General features: G+C 50.2%; 5 protein-coding genes and 1 non-coding gene across 6 annotated transcripts; 3 read left to right on the top strand and 3 right to left on the bottom strand.

Annotated features, from left to right (window-relative positions):
- Positions 1–19: 19 nt before the first annotated feature.
- On the bottom strand, positions 20–1,521 carry BO82DRAFT_385681 (RTA1 domain-containing protein; the record flags this gene model as incomplete). The annotated part of the gene is made up of 3 exons (XM_025638192.1): positions 20–941; positions 1,035–1,283; positions 1,353–1,521. 3 exons carry the CDS (start codon positions 1,519–1,521, stop codon positions 490–492), a joined length of 870 nt encoding a protein of 289 aa, XP_025488944.1. The 3' UTR covers positions 20–489.
- Positions 1,522–1,951: 430 nt separating this feature from the next.
- BO82DRAFT_434786 (uncharacterized protein) lies at positions 1,952–7,429 on the top strand. The gene is made up of 5 exons (XM_025640966.1): positions 1,952–3,133; positions 6,160–6,316; positions 6,368–6,511; positions 6,558–6,610; positions 6,666–7,429. The coding sequence occupies exons 1-5, from the start codon at positions 1,980–1,982 to the stop codon at positions 7,399–7,401; spliced, it is 2,244 nt and encodes a 747-aa protein (XP_025488943.1). The 5' UTR covers positions 1,952–1,979; the 3' UTR covers positions 7,402–7,429.
- Positions 7,430–9,601: 2,172 nt separating this feature from the next.
- On the top strand, positions 9,602–11,614 carry BO82DRAFT_377005 (sugar porter family MFS transporter; the record flags this gene model as incomplete). Its single annotated transcript, XM_025637558.1, has 6 exons — positions 9,602–9,724; positions 9,777–10,076; positions 10,144–10,258; positions 10,311–10,769; positions 10,830–10,853; positions 10,917–11,614. 6 exons carry the CDS (start codon positions 9,602–9,604, stop codon positions 11,612–11,614), a joined length of 1,719 nt encoding a protein of 572 aa, XP_025488942.1.
- Positions 11,615–14,567: 2,953 nt separating this feature from the next.
- Positions 14,568–15,542, top strand: BO82DRAFT_342045 (glycoside hydrolase family 11 protein; the record flags this gene model as incomplete). Its single annotated transcript, XM_025633569.1, has 2 exons — positions 14,568–14,863; positions 14,951–15,542. 2 exons carry the CDS (start codon positions 14,568–14,570, stop codon positions 15,354–15,356), a joined length of 702 nt encoding a protein of 233 aa, XP_025488941.1. The 3' UTR covers positions 15,357–15,542.
- A 703-nt stretch (positions 15,543–16,245) lies between these two features.
- On the bottom strand, positions 16,246–16,316 carry BO82DRAFT_t246. The gene has a single exon. It is a non-coding gene; the product is annotated as a tRNA-Gly (tRNA).
- Positions 16,317–16,922: 606 nt separating this feature from the next.
- BO82DRAFT_367428 (uncharacterized protein) lies at positions 16,923–17,573 on the bottom strand (the record flags this gene model as incomplete). Its single annotated transcript, XM_025637079.1, has 4 exons — positions 16,923–17,300; positions 17,349–17,357; positions 17,413–17,505; positions 17,556–17,573. 4 exons carry the CDS (start codon positions 17,571–17,573, stop codon positions 16,923–16,925), a joined length of 498 nt encoding a protein of 165 aa, XP_025488940.1.
- Between the last annotated feature and the right edge of the window lie 1,768 nt (positions 17,574–19,341).

Genomic DNA, 19,341 nt, shown 5'->3' with positions numbered 1-19,341 from the left:
GCAGGAGCTTTATCTATTCCTTGGATACAATACCTCCACCCATCTAATCCTTGCTATTAGTCATCGTGGTAAGTACCTGGCACGCAGCACCATCTATGAACAGTATCGCCCTTGCAGAAACTCGACCTCGAAAATGAAGCTTTTTGACCACGCTCGGACACACGAAGTCTTAAAAAAACCGCTCAGTAAATCTTCTCGCCCAAGCCACTCACTTCTCGACTGTGTCAAGAGACTATATGCCCAGTCCCTGGCCTTCTAAGAAATTGCCCGTGGTGGTGGAAAAGTCGACCTAGGCACACACGCAATAAAGGAAGTACTGCCTGCCAGAGAATCGGCATCATCTTAACTTAGTGTAGGATTTGATCTTGGCTGTCTCGCTGGAGCGGCTTGGGCGAGAAGACCGAGGACATGCAACGCAGGAATCTTGGCTGGTACTGAGCCACCTTAGAATCGATGTGAACTCGTGTTCCGGTAAACACTCGAGACCGCTCACGCAATCTGCATCGCATCCCCATTCAGTCGCTCGAACCGCAGACCCTTACTGATCAACCCACCCGACCTGAGCCACGCATTCAGCTCGCTCGGATGGACAAAATGAAAGATCAACATTACGGCAAACATCAGCAGCGCGTCAAACACGTAGAGGTACGCCTCATGGCTGAGTAGATAGCCTCCGAAGCCCTCGATGTATTCCACCAACCGGTAGACCGATCGCACCAGGATCAGGACGCTAGCTGCGTAGAGCGTCCAGACCAGCTTCTTCCAGTTAATCCCCGAGCTCAGCGAGTATGTGGTCGGTTGCTTCGTCATCCGCAGGTGAAAGAAGCCGGTCGTGACGATGAAGAACCCGAAGAACACGATCTGCACCACGAGGCCCACGACGATGATGTTCGACCCCGTCTTGAAGCTGGATTGCGTTTTCCCGGCCATCATACCAGCGCCTGTATGCAACAAGAGAAGGGGTTCGGTCGTTAGCACGGGCGATAATTATCCGGGGAAGGCCAAATGTGGCCTGAGGCTAAGTATGCTCTTACCTCCGGACTGGAGCAAGAACGACAGCACGTCGCCTAGCACAAAGATCTTAGTCATCCATTTGGGTCGGATTAGGCTGTATTGCTCTGCGTGAAGGACCACAACCAGCCGGCCGAGTTCCATGTAGATCGATGCGGCGAACAGCGCCGGCGCCACCAGCGGCATGAGCGAGTTAACTAGGAACGGACCCATCGTCCAATTGGGCGATTGCTCCGCCGAGACGGCGCGCGCGCAGTACCCGATGAATTCAACTGCGAACGTGATCAGATGCCATTGTCGTGCGTGGAGGGCGCATGTGCAAGGAAGCGACGGCGACTTACAGTATCCTCCCACGAGGAAGGGGATGAAGAACCATGTTCTGGTGCGAAATAATTGATACGTGTGCCAGATCGAGGTGAAAAGGAAGCAGATGATGAAGATAACTGCTGCAGCTAGGGAAGGGTTGTAGTAGAAGTAACGAAATGTTGAGCGAGCTGCGAGCTCTATCATCTTGCTTGCTTGCTTTGTTCAAAGGTCGGTCCCTGCTTGTTGTCTGCAGCGATGATTAACACTTGAGATGCTCACCGCGACATATAGGCGAAAAAGTGCCCTTTTATTGCATTGATTAGTCTCCATAATGGAGGCACCGGCTCTCCACATTTGAAAAGGAAGCTGTGAGCCAAGATAGAAACTCTTGGGAAACGATGGAGACGTTGCAAAAGGGGGTTTATTAGTGGATACAAAGGCATCAGAGAGGTACGTACATTTCTTACCGAACAAGAATAGCACAGTAAGCGAGATGGCTCAGCCAATTGATGACTGCTCTATTGTGGGTGCATGCGAGATCTATACCCGAAAAGGTATGGTTTACGGCGGCCGTTTGTCATGCCTCAGATCTCAGGCCATAATCAATTTTGCAGTTCTCCGCAATCTTCTTCCTCGCAGTCTTCCAGTCCCACACTTAGGAGATGCCACTGCGGCGCTCACACCTTAAATCGCATCACGGGTGTCTCGACTGTAAGAAGCGCAGAATAAAATGTGACGAATTGCGTCCTGTCTGCAGCCCCTGTCGCAAGAGAAACATCTATTGTTCTTTCTACAGCGATGGCACTCCTCAAAATCTCTCACAGCCTCCTTCGACAGGCGCTGTCCCCTCGATAGACAGCAGCGCACAACTTCCTATGCTCGACTTCGAACTTCTCAATCACTGGCATGTAGCAATATGGAAAACCCTGGTCTCCCAGGAATCAACCCGGGAAGTGCTGCGGACATTTGTGCCACAAGAGGCCTTGCGCCACCCCTTCTTGATGCACATCCTCTTGGCATTGTCGGCCCTGCACCTTGCCCGCTACGGCCCCATCGAACGGCGCCAGGTGTATATCGAGGCGGCGATGACCCACAACAACACCGCCCTCTCGTTATATTCTCCCCTCCTCAGCCAGGTGACTCCCGATAACTGCCACGCTCTTTTTGCATTCGCCTGCTTTGTCATCATGTTCGCCTGCGCCGCTCACGGGCCCAACGCCCAGCCCAGAGCCCAGTCCGTGTCGGACGTCATCGAAGTCCTCAAGCTGATCCGCGGAGCGGCTTTTATGGTGAAGCAGGCTCGACCATGGATTGCAAGCGGAGGCATGCGCGGTCTGTTGACCGTGGAGAGAATGCAGGAGAAAACATCCATCGAACATCATGCGACGGCTCTCCACCGTCTTCTGCATGAAATGCATGAAGAACAGCAGGGGCGGCAGCGACAGCAGCATGACTTCGACTCGAACCATCAGCCACCAACAACCCCTGCCGTTGCGCATGCCACCGAAAGTCTCTTGGATGTACTCCAGATGTGCGCCGACAATGAGAATGCATCCGTTCTACTGCGTTGGGCTGCCGTGGTGCAGTCGGAGTTTCTGGATGCGCTGATGCAGGATGAGCCCATGGCGCTTGTCTTGCTCGGCTATTATGGTGCCGCCATTGGCCGCATCCTCGATACTTGGTGGATGGATGGTTGGGGTCGGTATCTGGTCAATCTCGCTTCGAATCGTCTGGCCACAGGCGGCTGCTCCCTGTTTATATGGGCCCGGAATGCAATTCATCGCATTGAGGGGATTGAGCATTACTTCGGTCCAGAGTAAGTACCACAATGCGGCTTCAATGTACTCTTAACTTTTTCATAGAGACAGTATTAGTGGTAATTGTAACAAAGCTCGGGGCATGCTCAGAGATGATGTATAATTTTAGCCAAACATTCAGTGATACGAGAGTAGAGAATAGGAGGCTCCTGGAAGAAAAGCTAAAGCACTTAAGATCATAACAAGCAGAACTCCTGATAAATCCTCTGAAGCTCTGAAGGCCGACATGCCCCGTTTCCGGCCAGGTTCCCAACCCTGCAATTGTACAGAGGCATGGCACTTTGATCACTAGCTCGTCTGGTATACTTAGCCTGCAGATAAGAGCCGGACAGCCCTCCTCGACAGCGTGCCGGGGGGGGGGGGGGGGGGGCAAGAAAAATTCATCCCACTCAGTGGCGCTGTCGTGCTTGAAAGTCCTGTTGCGACAGATTGCACTTCATGCCCTGTATACTTGAGGATTCTCCACCGGTAGAACCTCAGTGCATAGGGCATGCGTGCCAAATGAGCATTGCGACCGTTATACAGCTAATCAGTTTGGAATCACTAGCCTGCTGGATGTAGATATCCACAACATGATTAACGAAGTTGGGTAGGCGTCTTATCCAATAGCTCGCTGGCTGTCGAGACATTCATCCTATACAGTACAAGGGTAGGTAAGTTTATTCATTGGCTCGCTTATTGTAGACAATTCACAACGTAGATAACGAAGGTAGGTAGGTGTCTTTTCTATTCCACTCATGTAGACCCTCCATGCCCTCTTTCTCCAGCTCTTCATCGTCTTCTTCTTTCTCCTCTTCTCTTCGCCCTCGTCTTCTTCCTCTCCGAAAAACAATCTTTACTACAAGCTGGCCTGTACGAAAAATATCTCGGTTCTGAGTACCATCCTCTTCCATGTCTTGTCTCATTATTCTCCATCTTCTTCGATCTCCTTTCATCCCATTTCACGTCAATCAAATGGCTCTGACGATGGCTAACGGTCAAGTTAGGTATTCGGACCGTCTGAATTCTCATTACCAGACGAAGCTTCTGCTAATTGATCATCTCATCAAATGAAATTACTTACGAATTCTCATTATCTAAGCAAGAACGCCAATTTGTTATTCGATTTCTGAAGATTATTTCATCTTTCGTCTGCTTGGGAGACGTCGAGTTCCACCAAAGGTGTAGCATACACAAGAGGTAAGTTATCCTATCCCTTCTCTTATATCCGTCAATTCTTTGTGCTCGTTTCTCTCGGAGGTTTGTCCACGTTGCCGGCTGCTGAGCAAGTACCGAGATCACCATATTACGCTTCAGTGCTCACTAAACTAGACCCGTGAATGCCATAATTGCAGCCAAGTAGGCCACCTCCAAGCAAATTGTCCCACAGTTCTCAAAAGCCAAAGGACAAGGTCACAGGTGCAATTAGTAAGTATATCCTCCTATCCTTCTCAGGTCTGCAGTATATACTGATCTGCCATTTAAACTCCAGCCGTAAGTATGGTTGGCCTTTGAGTCCAACTAGGGTTAACAATGGACTAGCTCTCAAACAAGATGACCTCCGTCCTTCCTGCAGTAGCAATAGGAGCAGGAAGAATAGATGCCCGACGCCCCAGCTCTTAATGCACCGCCCCCCCCCTCCCCTCCTGCACCAGGAGCTCCTTGAGTTTATGTGGCAGGTCCGTCAAGAGCAAGCAGTCATCCGGACTGAGATAATCCTTTTTCGCGACATGTTCCCAGAACTTCGAGCAGAGTGAGAGCACGGATTGGTGCTTAAAATCAAAAGGAGTTTGTGGGGATCAAACTTTAGAGAGTAAGCATCCCATCTGCTACCATTTCTTGTCATCCCCAATCCCAGCACCAACACTTTATTATCTTGTATCTCATCTATGCATGTGGGACGGGCCTGTTTGTACAGACGCGATCCTGCATCAGCTCATTTCATCTCGTCTCGTCTTGTCTCGTCCCATCTCATGTAGTTTCATCCCAGTCATACAGTTATAACAATGGCTAACATATAATTTAGATACGTCAATATGCCAGTACCTGTTTAAGAAGTAAGTCATCCAGCTAATAAATCTTAGTATTAATACTAAATAAACTAGGATCGCGAATGTTTCGAGTGTGGCCAACAAGGCCACTTAAGAGCAGCCTGCCCTCAAGTTCAGATCAGAAATATAGCTAGACAAGTCCAGTTTGTAAGTATATTCCCTTATTTTTAAGTCTATAGAAAGTACTAATCGGCTGGTTAGTTTGTCGCAGTAAGTATGGTCAGCCTCGATTTTCAACTAGTTTTAACCAAGAAATAGGTTGAAGGAGAACCGTCTCCCGCGCCCCCGCTGCCGCCCTAGACCAGGAAATCCTTGACATGTTGAATCGCATATCTCAGGAGAAAATAGCTTTTAGTATTCAGCGTATTGAGTTCGGTGACAGGTTGACAGACCTCGGTGGAGTGTGTGCAAGAGCTAGTGAATCCCACAAAACTCATTGAGAGATATGATTTCAGAGTTTCGAGCTGAACTCGTTAAGATCGCTCATCGCCACCAAGAGGTTGAATACCTAGAAACCTACATTCCGGAGTAACTTATCTTCTAACGATCACCGCGGTTATGCTAGCAGAATAGCTGATTCCTAGAAGTTTACTGGGGTTACATAGCATGGTTTATCGGCCCGGGCCTTGACAGTGCGGTCGGATTGAAAAACTCCCAGATGCATGGATCGCACGAGGGTCAGCTTGGTGATCGAGAATTGGCCCCGGTGACGCTATAGTAGACCGGTTCCCGGGCTAGACATGGGTCGAACCCTGATCATTTGTCGAATCGGGAAAAGACCGGCAGGGTGGCGTTACTTCGCATGATATGACTGGAAGAAGTGTCCGGAGCACACAACTGTCACATTCATCGAAAGTTTCGAAGTGGAGAAGATCTGGATAGTATTTAAGGGAAGAATGTTATGTTTCCGGTGTGCATGAGGGGCATGCCACCAAGTCAGCTTTTTCTGCAGGCATGACACTCACAAAAGTCTCACGTCGTTACTTGCCACGCAGATGTCGATATTTGACAAGTATCGTCGCCTCTTTATTGGCTGTCGTGTGTTTATATGATCTCATCTACTGCCTTGATGGGGGTACCGAAATCGATGGGCCTGCTTCGGCTCATTTTGATCCGAACACATCTGAGGTGGCCAGGAACGGGAGCTTAGGGGTACTTTGTATCGCAATCCTCTAATGTCTCCGCGAGGCTAACAGCGGGCAGTTCGAGCGTATCATCGTAATTGGTACACCTGGCAGTCCTGACAAACAGAAAGCGATCGCCCTGGGTTCGCAGATCGGAGAGTTTCATGTCGAGTTCATGGAGAAACCAGCGCGAGAACGTGGCAATCGCGAGAAACCCTCGAAGGTGAGGATACTTTACTGTTCTCGGAATATCACACTGACAGCGCCAGGGAATCGAAGCAGAAACCGGGGCTTTCCACATACACCTCAACGCTATGCAAAGGTATGGTCTCGCAAACAGTCATGGCACCACATAGCATATATCTCATTGGTCTTAGTGTGGTGGCCGAAAGTCTTGCAAGCGCGCTGATCATGGAGGAAACCGTCGACTGGGATGTCAACCTCAAGATGCAACTAAAGGGGCTCGCATCGGGTATGAGATTGATGCAGGGAAGCAACGCATCCGCAGCAACGCCGTATGGGGATTGCTGGGACCTCCTCTGGCTGGGACATTGTGGAATGAAGTGTGCGGCCGGCTCCAGTTTCCTTTTGACACCGCATGATGTAACAGCAGTTCCGAGTCGACATCTGAGGTCATACCACAGAGAGCCCCCTGCAGGCGTCAAGAATCAAATGCGCTTGGCTTGTCGGATCGACGAGGCTGCGGGTAGTGTGGCGTATGCCGTCACAAATGAAGGGGCACAAAAGCTCCTCGCCGCTCTCCTAGAGGTCCCTTCCAAGCAAGAGGAACGGTTCGACGTGGTGGCTAGTCGGCTGTGTCGGACCGGAGATTTGAGATGCTTCTCTACTTACCCCTCTATCGTGGGTAGAAGAAGCAGCGACGGTGAAAAAATACAGGGAGACTTGAACGGTGCTGACTTGGAGGGAGACTGCTCATCTGGAGTGATGTTTAGTACCCTCAACAGCTTGGACAGCTTATTGAACGGCACATCAAAGGTGAAGTCGGCTTATCAAGATGCAGTGATCAAAGAAATTGATCCGGCGCAGTTCGAGGTGCCGCCTGCGATGTTTAAATGGCGTGATGACCGAGGAGAACATGAAAGGACTCTATGAGCTTGAGTGAGGGGGTGGGGCACTCGGCCATTCGAATAGCTTCAACAGGTCATTGTATCGAGGCTCGATTGACCAAGCATGAATCAGGCCCAAAAGGCCCAACTCACGAACTCAGTAACAAACGCAGATAGCTCCCTCGCTTAATTCTCGGATAGAAAGCCTATCGCTGCAGTGCGACCCAAAGCAGAGGAATGATCGCATCGCAAAGCCGAAAATGATGCCAAGGAGAACTTACCCATCCGAGGAGTGCAAGGACCGAGCCGCTCCGATCGCGGCATCAGCCAAGCTCTGTGTGTAGGTTAGTTCCGAGAACAGGAACGAGCAGCAGTTGCTTGGTATTGTGCCAGCTGATCTCGGGACAAAAACAACTGCTTTGGATGAGCGGTGATGTGTGGATTGGTACTTAACTTGTATCACGTGCTTGGCTTACCCTGCCAATCTCTTGAATAATGTCAATATGGATGATAATTTCTGACGGTGAGTAGCTTACTCAAAATCGACATGTTCGATAACAGACTAGAAGGGTGCGTTGACCAGAGCGCAATTTACACCTGTATGCATATTACACACTACTTGTAATTTATTATTGTTGTGCTGACAGCTTAGAAAGGTCAGGCGCATAAGCCGACTTCTCCTTCTCGAGAGCCCCTCTTCCACCGACTGACCCTGCTTTGATGCAAGACTGTTGCCACCGTAGACGGCCCCAAGATTACCTGACAAGCAACGCACGGTAAGATCTAGATTTCGCGTGAGCTCACCCCGCCTCAAATGCGACGCGGTCCAACAACGTAATCATCTGCCTTTGTGCTACCCCGGTGCCGGGAAAGCGGAGAACCTCACAACGCATGTAAATTTAAGCGCCGGTCTTGGAGGGTTCTTCTTGGACAACGGAACCGGGAAGTCAATAAACCGGATGGTGAAAAATGCGCCCTGCATCATAAATGCTATATTGTGCCAATTATAGGGGAGATGGTAAGGTTACACTCCCCTCATTTATTTATTTAGCGCAGTGAGGGTTTGGGGAGTGCGGTCCGAGTCCAGCTGGCCGCAACTGTAAGTAAGCAAGCAGGGAAAGAAAGGGTTGGGGAAATATTGTAATGGCCGGGGTAGAACACCGGTAGTGCCACGTGAGGGCCCTCATGGATGGCCACGCAAGCCGCGTGGAATCCGGAGAGACTGGGAACTCCCCACTCGAACTCCCCAGACAACAACAATCTAGTGAAAAATGTGCAAACCTGAATGATCTAGTTTAGCCCCCAGGCTAGGTCGAAAGTGGTCTAGAAGAAGAGTCAAAGTCGCTGACAGAATTTGTGTCAGCGCAATAATACAAGCAGTGGGTGCCGACTGCCGACTGCCGAACGAGAGCCCAGACTTAGGTTTAAGTTCTTGGCAGCCACTCCCCATCCAAGCATTGGGCGTCAACTTGGCTCGCACATATCGGAGCTTACATTTCTCTTCCCACTGGCACCACTGGCACCACTACCATCACTGGCGCCATTGGCACCACCTGCCATGGCTTCTTGTCTCACACCCCCTGACCTTGGCTGCGCCACGAGTCGGTCATCTCGGTCATCTCGGTCACATTGGTCATCTTCACTTTTCGTTCGTCGCTAAACTCCCCATGGGCTTAGTCCTGATCCTTTGTGCAGAGTTCTCGGACCTCCAGTGTCCCATCATACCACTTCCCTCGAGAAATCTCGACTTCTCACATCGCTAGTTTCTGCTGTTTTCGCCGCCCCGCTAAACCTGACCACCCCAGCGCCACTATCAGGCAGCCTAAACCAATTTGTAGCCATTCCCGGGGTAGCGAGAAACCCCTCCCCGGGATTCATTTCAATCCACGGGGACAAGCCGAACGCTCGATGTGTCAGACCTAACCCGAATTTGGTTTTTGGTGGCTGATTTCTACGCCGGCGACTGGTGCGCTAGCTCACCAACCCGCTCCTTTCAAATGAGATGGGAGCATTCGGTACAGTGCCTGATCCGACAATTGCCCGGCCATTGTCCATGGGCCTTTGCGGCGTTGCGCAGGTCATTAGTCACTGATGGATGGAGACTCGAGCCAACTGAATCCGGACTAACGGGATCTTGAGGAGAAAGCAGGGGAAAATTTCGAGCGGGGGAGTCACATATAATGTCGCGCTTCGCCCCGTCTTTCCTCCCTCACTTCCTAGCAGCGTCCTGTTTGTTACCAGCAAAAATGGTTGTCAGTCAGTCAGTGGTCGGGCGAGCCAACGCCGAAAAGCCTCATGGCTTGGTTGGTATGCTCAAGAATCCCTATGTCTTCATGACCTGTGCCTTTGCTTCGCTTGGTTGTATCATGGTACAGTACTACCCTTATCCCACACCGACGAGCCTCAGCTAATTCTTAACAGTACGGCTACGATCAAGGTGTCATGGCTCCTGTTCTCGTCATGGAGAACTTCAAAGCGCACTTTCCTTCGTTGATGGGTTCTACTATCCAAGGTTGGTTGGTGTCTGCTTTGGAGTTGGGTGCTTGGGCTGGTGCGCTCTTGAACGGATATCTCGCGGACGCCATTTCACGGAAATACAGTATGATGGTGGCTGTCATTGTCTTCACTCTGGGTTCGTCTCTTCAGTCCGCGGCGCAGAACCCCGCCTACTTTTTCGCTGGTCGTATCATCGGTGGTATTGGTATTGGTATGCTCAGTCAGGTACGTTATCATCGCCAAAGATGCCTTGCTCAAAGAGGCTAGTAGTCTAACAAGCATATTCACTTAGGTCATCCCGCTGTACCAAGCCGAAATCGCACCCCCGGAACTCCGTGGCTCTCTGGTTTCCCTGCAGCAGCTCTCGATTACCATCGGAACTGCCATCTCCTTCTGGCTGGACTATGGTAGGATCTTCTCCAACAAGCTACTCAACCGTTGCCTAATTGATTGTGATAGGTATGCAATACGTGGGTGGTGTCAAATGCAACCCCGAAGGTGTGGAAAACCCTTACCTGGCCGACGGAACCTTCGACTACAACGCGGCCCACGGTCACACGTGTATGGGACAGAAGCCTCTTGCCTGGCGATTCCCCCTGGCTTTGCAGATCCTGTTTGCCTGGATCCTCTTCTTCGGAATGTTCTTCTTCCCCTTCTCTCCTCGCTGGCTGATGTCCAAGCACCGCGAGGAGGAAGCAGTTGCTGCACTTTCCAAACTGAGAAGATTGTCACCCGAAGATCCTTTGCTCAAGGCAGAGATTCTTGAAATCAAGGCCGCCGTTCTCTTTGACGAAGAGACCAATGCCGAAGCGGTCCGAGTCGGAGGTAAATGGGCTCCCTGGAAGGCTCTCTTTTCCCCAAATATGCGAAAGCGACTCTGGCTCGGCTGTGGAATGATGGTTTTCCAGCAGTTTACTGGTAGGACCCCACTCTTTTGTGTTCAATGCTTAGCCCAGCCCGACTAATAATATCCTCCAGGTATCAACGCAATTTTGTATTATGGTACAGTACTACCCTGATCCCACGCTGAATAGGCAGAACTAATCCTCCCCCTCCCCTAAATAGCACCGCAGATCTTCGCTAGCTTCGGTTTCTCGTCGACTACGCAGACATTACTTGCTACGGGTGTCACTGGTATCATCCAGATTCTCTTCACCCTCCCTGCTGTTCTTTTCCTCGACAAATTCGGCAGAAAGACCTTCCTCATTGCCGGTGCCATTGGCATGTTCTGCTGTCATATTGTCGTTGCTATCATCGAGGGTGTCTATGAGGATTACTGGAATCTGAACGAAGGGCTGTACAAGGCCCAAGGTTGGGTCGCCATCGTCTTCATCTGGATCTTCGCCTCTCAATTCGCATACTCCTGGGGTCCAGTTTCCTGGGTTCTTGCGCAAGAGATCTTCCCTAGTTCAGCTCGCTCTCGTGGTGTGTCTCTTGTCGCATCCACGAACTGGATGTTCAACTTCGTCATCGGACTAACCACCAAGGACATGCTGGCTTCGATGAAATACGGAACCTACATCTTCTTCGCCATATTTAGTGGACTGGGAGGTCTGTTTATCTGGTGGTATGCACCTGAAACCAAGGATAAGACCCTGGAGGAGCTTGATGTCTTCTTTGGAGGCAGCATGGACAGCATCGCCGAGGCGGATAGACTCAGAATGCAGGCTATCTACGACCGCCTGGGACTCACGGGGGTGGAGAAAGTGGAGGACCTGGATAATGAGAAGACTAAGATCCAGGATGAGATTGTGGAAATGTGATTTTTGGTTGCTGTTAGATAGGATGGTGGGCAGACCTCCCCAATGGGAGAGGTGCATGGGGCACAGAAAGGGGGAGGGATGGGGGGTAATGTTTTTTTGATTTTCTTACGCATCAATTAACTCGCCTTACGCATGCGTACAGTACGCTAATTTACGAATATAATACCCTCGAACGTCTGGTAACTTAGCGCTTCGTATTCATCGATAGCGGTGATAGGGTCGGTCATATCGGCTCATGTGGTATAGGGTCTGGCAACAAGCTAGCCCTAATCCGCGGACTCGAGAACTTCTTTTTTCTCCCGATGTTTTGCCGCTGAGGAGTGAGAGTCACAATTCGGGTTGGAAATTGCAGACAAAACCACCTGCTATCAGCAAGCCGAAGAATCCCAGGCGACTGAGTCTCAACTGTCAGACGAGCAGCCGGATCGATTGTTGATCGTTGGGCTCCGAAGGCGGCTAATGCATTACCCCGCCCACCCCCGTTGGCCGGTGCCGAAGCTCCCCAGCCTCGCGATCCCGCGTTTTCCCCGGATAATCTGCCTGAAAGTCTCGACCTAATCTCCTCGTTTCTGGGTTGTTCTCCTTTTTCGAATACGCCGATTATCGCCAATAGTCGCCGATAAAATACCAATCCCGAGTATGGATGGCATGTGGAGCCGATTATACGACGACCCTCGTCTTGGTCATCCGAATCAACCTTGATTTCCCTCCCCCCGTCTCTGCCTTGCTACACAGAGTGACGAGTCATCCTAGTCAATCCTTCGTCTTATGCACTGTACTTTCCTCCGTCATATACCCCGCGTTAGCACACTTCTCGTGCAACAGGACCCCCTTCCAAGACCCCTTTCCTGTGTTGCTCTACAGGACCCGTCTACTTTTCTTACGTTCGACGTGAAGACTTCCTCTTTAGGGCACGCACACACGGTCTCAGCTCTGCTGCCTTCTCGGCTCCTAGCGCCAGTGGCAGCTTCCCGATAGCGACGCTAGTGGACTACAATAGTCTAGTCATTTTTTTTTTTTTTTTTTTTTTTCATGGAGAACTCAGCTGAAGGGCTTCCGTTCAATCATGCCTGCTCCCCTTTTCGTGCTCTATTCTGTTGAGTAATAGGTTCCGATGTGTTCTGCCAACTCGATTAAAGTACGGAGTATTCCCCGGAGAGTTTTCGTCGGGTTCCGACGTGGGAACGTGAGAGTGTGGAATGTGGGTTGATGCTACCCGTGTGGGTGGAGTCTAGACTTCTTCGATCGTGGTTCTGGAAATTCTCCTCATTGTTTGTCCCAGAGTAGAAATTTTCAGGTCGGTCCTGGCGTGGGTTCTCTTGTGCTCTGCGCGGGATTTCCGACTTGGTGCTCGGCCATAGACTGTATTCCACATAGCTCGCCAGCATGGATGTTCCTGGCCTATCCTCATTTGGAGCCACCCGGCAGATGAAACCTAGCTCTTTCGGGCCTGTCCTCTCAAAGACGACGGTTGTTGCCGATTACCTGATTGCCGATGACTTGACGGAATGATGGATTCAAGTTGCAAAGTGTACACGTGATAGCATCTATCGTCTCTCCCGATGATCGGTTTCAAAGGTTTGTGGACTGTCAGGCCTTGTTCTAGGTTTCTTTCGCATGGCATGATGTTTTCGGGAGGGGCTGGCGGCTCGGATTTATGGTTAGCGTTTCGATCCTCTGCTTCGCTCATACATACGTCAAGCTACCTGTAGCTTTCCACTACTTCTCTAAGAGATGTTTCATGCTTTCATTCTACTGCAGTAGAAAAGACTTGCCCTTTTACCATACTGTACAGGACATAACCTGGAGTTCTTTAGTTGCCAAGGCAGTCGATCGAGATCTCCGCTTTGACCATTAGTGATAGGGTGCCATTCCAATGATCAATTCTCAGTGGGCTTGAAAGACATTAAGGATTCGATCATTGATTATTCCCAGTATCACAGGTATTCTTGCGGTGCAAATAGACCCTACCGGCCTCGGAAGAATCAAATGATCTTGTGCCTTTCTGCCTTCATTTATGCAGCCAATGGTAAGCATTACTTCACGCTTGAGCCCTTATCAATCTTATCAATCAGTTCCACCTCCCCGTGGGGATTGATCGGTCCGTATCGAAGCATAATGGACGTGCGTTTTGGTGTAGAGTTCCAGTGACTTTGCCAAGTTTTGATTATTCAGAATGATACAATCAATCTACGTGTGGGGAATACACATTCGTTGGCTTCGATTATTTGTCTGTTTAGGGGCAAACGTGCGCCTCCTCATACCTAAGTCTTGTCTCAATTAAGATCCATACTTCAGCAGATTGAGCATATCTTCAGCAATCAGCCCATTGACGAGGTCAGATTCCAGTTAATCTAGATATTGGTAAAGGCTGCTGATAAGGTGACTTACTCGACGGTCCCATATATCGGGACGCACACCTGGAATGCCTACTATTCCTCGGGCGAGTCCTCCGTGCTGCGAACAGATCTAACACGGGGGTTTCCTAGCACCTTTAAGCCGGTTAATTATCTGCCTCAATCGAAGCAGACACTAGCATGGAAAGGGTGCCAGACCCTGAAGCTCTGGAGGGCCACTCCAACTTAACCGGCTATGACAGAGCAGCCCTACAACCCCACTTCAACCCCCAGGAAACAACCATCCTCACCGTCCTGCACGAATATTACCCAAGCGATGAAGAAGTGAGGATTAGCCATGATCCGGGGTAGATCTTCATTTAGGCAGATTGAGGGATCGACACTGCTTCCGTTTCAGGTTCGGCATATGTTCCGACCCGGCTAAAGATCTGCAAGTGCCGAAGCCAAGACGACTCCTTCGTTTCACGTCCTGGTCTTCACAACCATCCCGGCTAAATCAAGTCTCTAGAAAGACTATAAAAACGCGTTCAATCCATACCCTAGGAGAATATCAACTCCAGGTCTCACAAGATCTACTTCCAATTCACTGAATCGCAATGGCTCGCCTGTCTCAGTTCCTTCTCGCCTGCGCTCTAGCAGTCAAAGCCTTCGCTGCCCCCGCCGCCGAGGCCGAGCCGGTCGAGGAACGGGGCCCCAACTTCTTTTCTGCTCTTGCTGAGCGCTCGACTGGCAGTTCCACTGGCTACTCAAACGGCTATTATTACAGCTTCTGGACCGACGGCGCCAGCGGCGATGTCGAATACAGCAACGGTGCCGGGGGGTCCTACAGCGTGACCTGGTCATCAGCCTCGAACTTCGTCGGTGGAAAGGGCTGGAACCCTGGAAGTGCTCAGTAAGTCATCGATCGCTGAGCAATTGCTTTGCTGTCCCTTCTTTTCTAGTTTCTCCCTACGAGCACATGGACTGACCCGCCCTACAGCGATATCACATACTCCGGCTCCTGGACCAGCACCGGAAACAGCAACAGCTACCTCTCCGTCTACGGCTGGACCACCGGTCCCCTCGTCGAGTACTACATCCTGGAGGACTACGGGGAGTACAACCCTGGCTCCGCTGGCACCTACAAAGGCACGGTCTACTCTGACGGATCGACGTACAATATCTACACGGCGACCCGCACCAACGCCCCCTCCATCCAGGGCACGGCCACCTTCACCCAGTATTGGTCCATCCGTCAGACAAAGCGCGTCGGCGGTACCGTGACGACTGCCAACCACTTCAATGCCTGGGCGAAGCTGGGCATGAATCTGGGCACCCACAACTATCAGATCGTCGCTACGGAAGGCTACTACTCGTCTGGGTCTGCGTCCATTACAGTAGCCTAAGAGCGTGCATGTATCCTGCTGCGATAGATGCTGTATCTTTGGTACTGAGGTCGTGAGGGTAGTAAGTTGATGAGGGGGTTGGGTTGCGTGTCCTTGAACAGGGTGGCAGAATGGGAATGCTGAGGAGTGTTAACTTTGGATTGATTGTCTTCATTCAGATTTAGGCTCAGCCCTCACAGTACAGAGTTGTTGGAGACGTGGATAAGTGATGAATATGACTACGTGAGGCTATCCAAAAGGCATTATGTACTGTAGCAATCAACATCCGCCGTGGCGGGCGGTAAGCAGCCCGGCTATAGAGGCCGAAGGGCTGCCGATTGAAGTAAATTCTAGTACCCTGAACTTATACTGCAAAGTCACAAGAGCTAGAGCCTAGGTATAAGAAGAAACAGAGGATGCTATCTCATGTCGCTAGTGCTGGACAGTCTACTTCCTGCCTCAATGGCACCTCGCCTAACTGGGTGGGAGGCAGTCGTCGATGCCAATGGGGATGCGCAGAAGCTGCTGTGTATCACCGGCATATGTCTCACCGTGCCACTAATCGCGTTCGCTCTCTGCACCCGGAACACGCGGTTCACCAACGAGCAGAGCTTGGCGAATGCTGAGGAGGATTCGGAGTAGTGCTAGGTGTTGCAGAGAGCGCAGCCTGTATCTGAGAGCTTTGGTGTGCTCTGGAAAGGCGAGGGGGGTTTCTGACTGCAATGATCTGGTCACGGCGTCACTGTTCGTTGAGGTTTATTCTGAGATAAAATACAACAGGTCGGCGGTTTCCAGAGCCGGGTATGTGGCTGAAGTTGAAAACAAAACTAGGCGAGTAGGCTGGGTAGGATTTGAAAGGTATACTTGTGGAGAAGCCGCGCAGGAGTGATAGAGAAAAGCAAAAAGTGAGTGCATCATCCGTGAATCGAACACGGGCCTCATCGATGGCAACGATGAATTCTACCACTAGACCAATGATGCTAGTTACTTGTAATGAGGTCAGAATTTTACCTTTATATACCTTTAATCAAGAATAGAAGACAATCAGAAATGTTGATTGGAAAAAGAAAATGGAATTCCGACCGGTTCCATTAGCGCATTGCTGCAAGAAGCAAGCATTTTTGAGGGACCCTCTGATCCAAAGGAACACATCTAGATCCGATTATCTAATACTTTGACAGAGAACGGCTTTTTCTCCCGGGATTGGTTGACCAAGTCTAGCAGCCTCTGTGATGTAGCCAGGGCACATGGAAAGCTAGGCCAAGTTGATCACAAAACCCCTCGACGAAATCGATAGCGAAAAGTGAACAGGATGGGGTATTTCACGGCTGAAACACAGCATCTAGTCATCGAACTTGAAGGATTTGCCGCCAGAGATGTCAATGGGACCGCCACGATAAGCTGTGTTCATTTATTACGACGCTCTATTACGACTAATGTCAGTCCTATGTATGGCTTATAGATAGAGGTACTCACTCCTTTTTGACAATGGCCTCGCTAGTGTCCACCTGTTGACAAGGACCCGCTAGCGCTTCTACGGCCGCCTCGAGCTCTGCCATCATATCACCGAGCAGATTCAGCCGAGTCCTAAAGGCTGCTTGCTCTCGGCGCGTCTCCTGCATGAATTCGAGGAGCTGCTTGTCCCGGGAGAACGCGGGGGCAGCGGGGGCCCGGGCCAGGGCCCGGGCGGGGCCGGGGGGGGCCGGGGGTCGCTGGGGCCGCCCGGGGCAGGCGGGGCCAGGGAATTGCGAAGGGCACCAGGGGGTCTGAGGGCACCAGGGGCGGGCGTATCCTCCTCCTCAATCTCCTCCACATGCGGCTGCCGCTGCTGCTGCTGCTGCTGCCGCCGCCGCCGCTCATTGCGGCCGTGATGGGCGGCGCCCCGATTGGCGGGCACGGGGCTCGAGGGCCTACGTAGGAAGAGGGGGAGACGCGGGCGGGGGCGGCGGAAAGTTCTCTCTCGACCTATTTCATCGTTAAAACTGGTTGAGACTTAAGGCCAACCGTACTTACAGCGACGACCTGAAACAGCATGTTAGTAACTTCTATAGACTGAGGAATAACAGAATATACTTACAAATTCAGCTTGCCTAGCTATTTTTGTGCTCCGGAACTGAGGGCAGACAGCCTTTAGATGACCAGTCTCACCGCATTGAAAGCATTCTCTTGTCTGGTTTAGTTAAGAAAGAGATACTAGCATCTATTAGTCGGACGACTCACTTCAGTAAAGGGAGGCATTATGCGGTGATAGACCTGGATTGACTGTTAGCCATCATGAAACACATATAATTGGGATGGAACACCATGGAATGGGATGGGATGAGATGAGACGAGATGCAAAGAGATCAAGTGAGAGAAAACAAGATGATGCAGGATTGCTCGCATGTGTCACTCATTTCATGTAGTCAAACAAGATACAGGAAGTATAGAGATGAGGATGACATGGGGGGTGATAAGTAATGGTAGAAGATGGGATGCTCTGTGAAGCCGAACTTGTCAACAACCCTGTATCACGCGTCAGAAAGACCAAAACAAGGTAGCAGATACAGGAGATGAATTAGAGATGGGAATGAAGATGAGACACAATGATATCTGGATGGAGATTGGTGAAATGGAACATGGAAGGGGATTATACTCACGAACGATGATAGCTTACTCGTACGGGAAAAGAAAGAAGAAGAGAAGGAGGAGGAAGGGTAAGAAGAAAAGGAGGGAGAGAGTGGGCAGAGGGCAGAGGGACGACGACCGGCCCACAGTGAATGAGACACCCACCTACCCTCATCATCTATGCGATGGATGTCTTCATAAGCAGGGATCTAGTGAACTCGACTCGATGAGCGGTTTTAACAATCTATACCAACTCTCTTTATAATTCGCATAGTCATATCAATTAGCTGGATTGCATCAGTGAACAAGGGATATACTGTTAGGGGTCGTGAATATTTGGTCTAGAATCAAATAGGCAAACAATCTAGTCATGTTATAGGTAACAAGTGTCTTAGTGAAAATGGTCTATATGCCCTTGAGACTTCAGATAGCTTTGCGGGAGCTGTCTTTGAATGTTGTGAATCATAGAGGTTTTGCGGCGCAGGTTTATAGCACTGGCTATCTCGATTTCTTGGGAGTCAGCCTTGTGATTTCATATTCAAATAGTGGACAACTAATCTCAGTCGGTTTTAAGCTCGCTTTTTACACATTCTGGCTTCCTCCCCGTCTTTGCATCCATTCCTCCACGGCCACGACGCAGAGCTAAGCTGTGTTGGCTCCGCTGACTTTGGCTCTGCTCTTGGGCATGAGCCTGTATGGAGCAGAAGGATACTGCAGAACACTGTCATTTCAACCGGTCGTACCACAGCGCGCAACCGAATGTCCGGCCTGGGCAGCTCTCGAGAAGCTGCCAGGGCTTGTACTGTACCAGCTGGAGGTTGATATTTGAAAGCAATAGCGGTGAGCAGCAGGAGCCATCTAGGATGATACTTTTCTATGAGCCGCTAGCTATGGTCGAAGTCAAACCCGATGACGACGATATAGCTATTATACATATCCAGTTATCGAGTATCATGGCTCTCCTCCTTTCATAAATTGTCCCGACGCTTGTTCTGCCTGCACTGCCAAGCGTACATCCAGACTTGTCTCCCGCCGTTACCTTTGAGAAACGGCCGAGTAGTTGAAAGTAATGCAATGGTATTCTCAGAAATTAAAAGGAGATATAGACTGTGTCAAGGCTTACTCAAACTTAAAAAGACAGAGAAAATTATTTCGGGAAGTATATATAAATAGTCTACAATCTATAATATTAAACAACTGGAAATACTATTTTGCAAAGATCATTCTATAATAAAATGATTAACTAATGGCAGTGGGTGCTGAGTATTGTTAGGGATTATTTCTAAGAATTAATATTGCAGATTAAAAACATTTAAGGTTAAACTGGCTATAATAAAAAGAAATAGACTAGTAAAAACCTACTAGTATACTTTATTCTGGTTTTAGGCCCTATCAACAA

Source organism: Aspergillus uvarum (assembly GCF_003184745.1).
Source record: "Aspergillus uvarum CBS 121591 unplaced genomic scaffold BO82scaffold_53, whole genome shotgun sequence".
Classification (NCBI taxonomy): domain Eukaryota; kingdom Fungi; phylum Ascomycota; class Eurotiomycetes; order Eurotiales; family Aspergillaceae; genus Aspergillus; species Aspergillus uvarum.
This window is presented reverse-complemented; position numbering and strand designations above follow the sequence as displayed.

Excerpts from the sequence above, each read along its gene's own strand:
- BO82DRAFT_434786 (XM_025640966.1), top strand. The coding sequence starts at position 1,980 with ATGCCACTGCGGCGCTCACACCTTAAATCGCATCACGGGTGTCTCGAC. Across the intron at positions 6,512-6,557 it reads ATCGCGAGAAACCCTCGAAG|GGAATCGAAGCAGAAACCGG; the intron begins GTGAGGATACTT and ends TGACAGCGCCAG. Across the intron at positions 6,611-6,665 it reads CACCTCAACGCTATGCAAAG|TGTGGTGGCCGAAAGTCTTG; the intron begins GTATGGTCTCGC and ends CATTGGTCTTAG.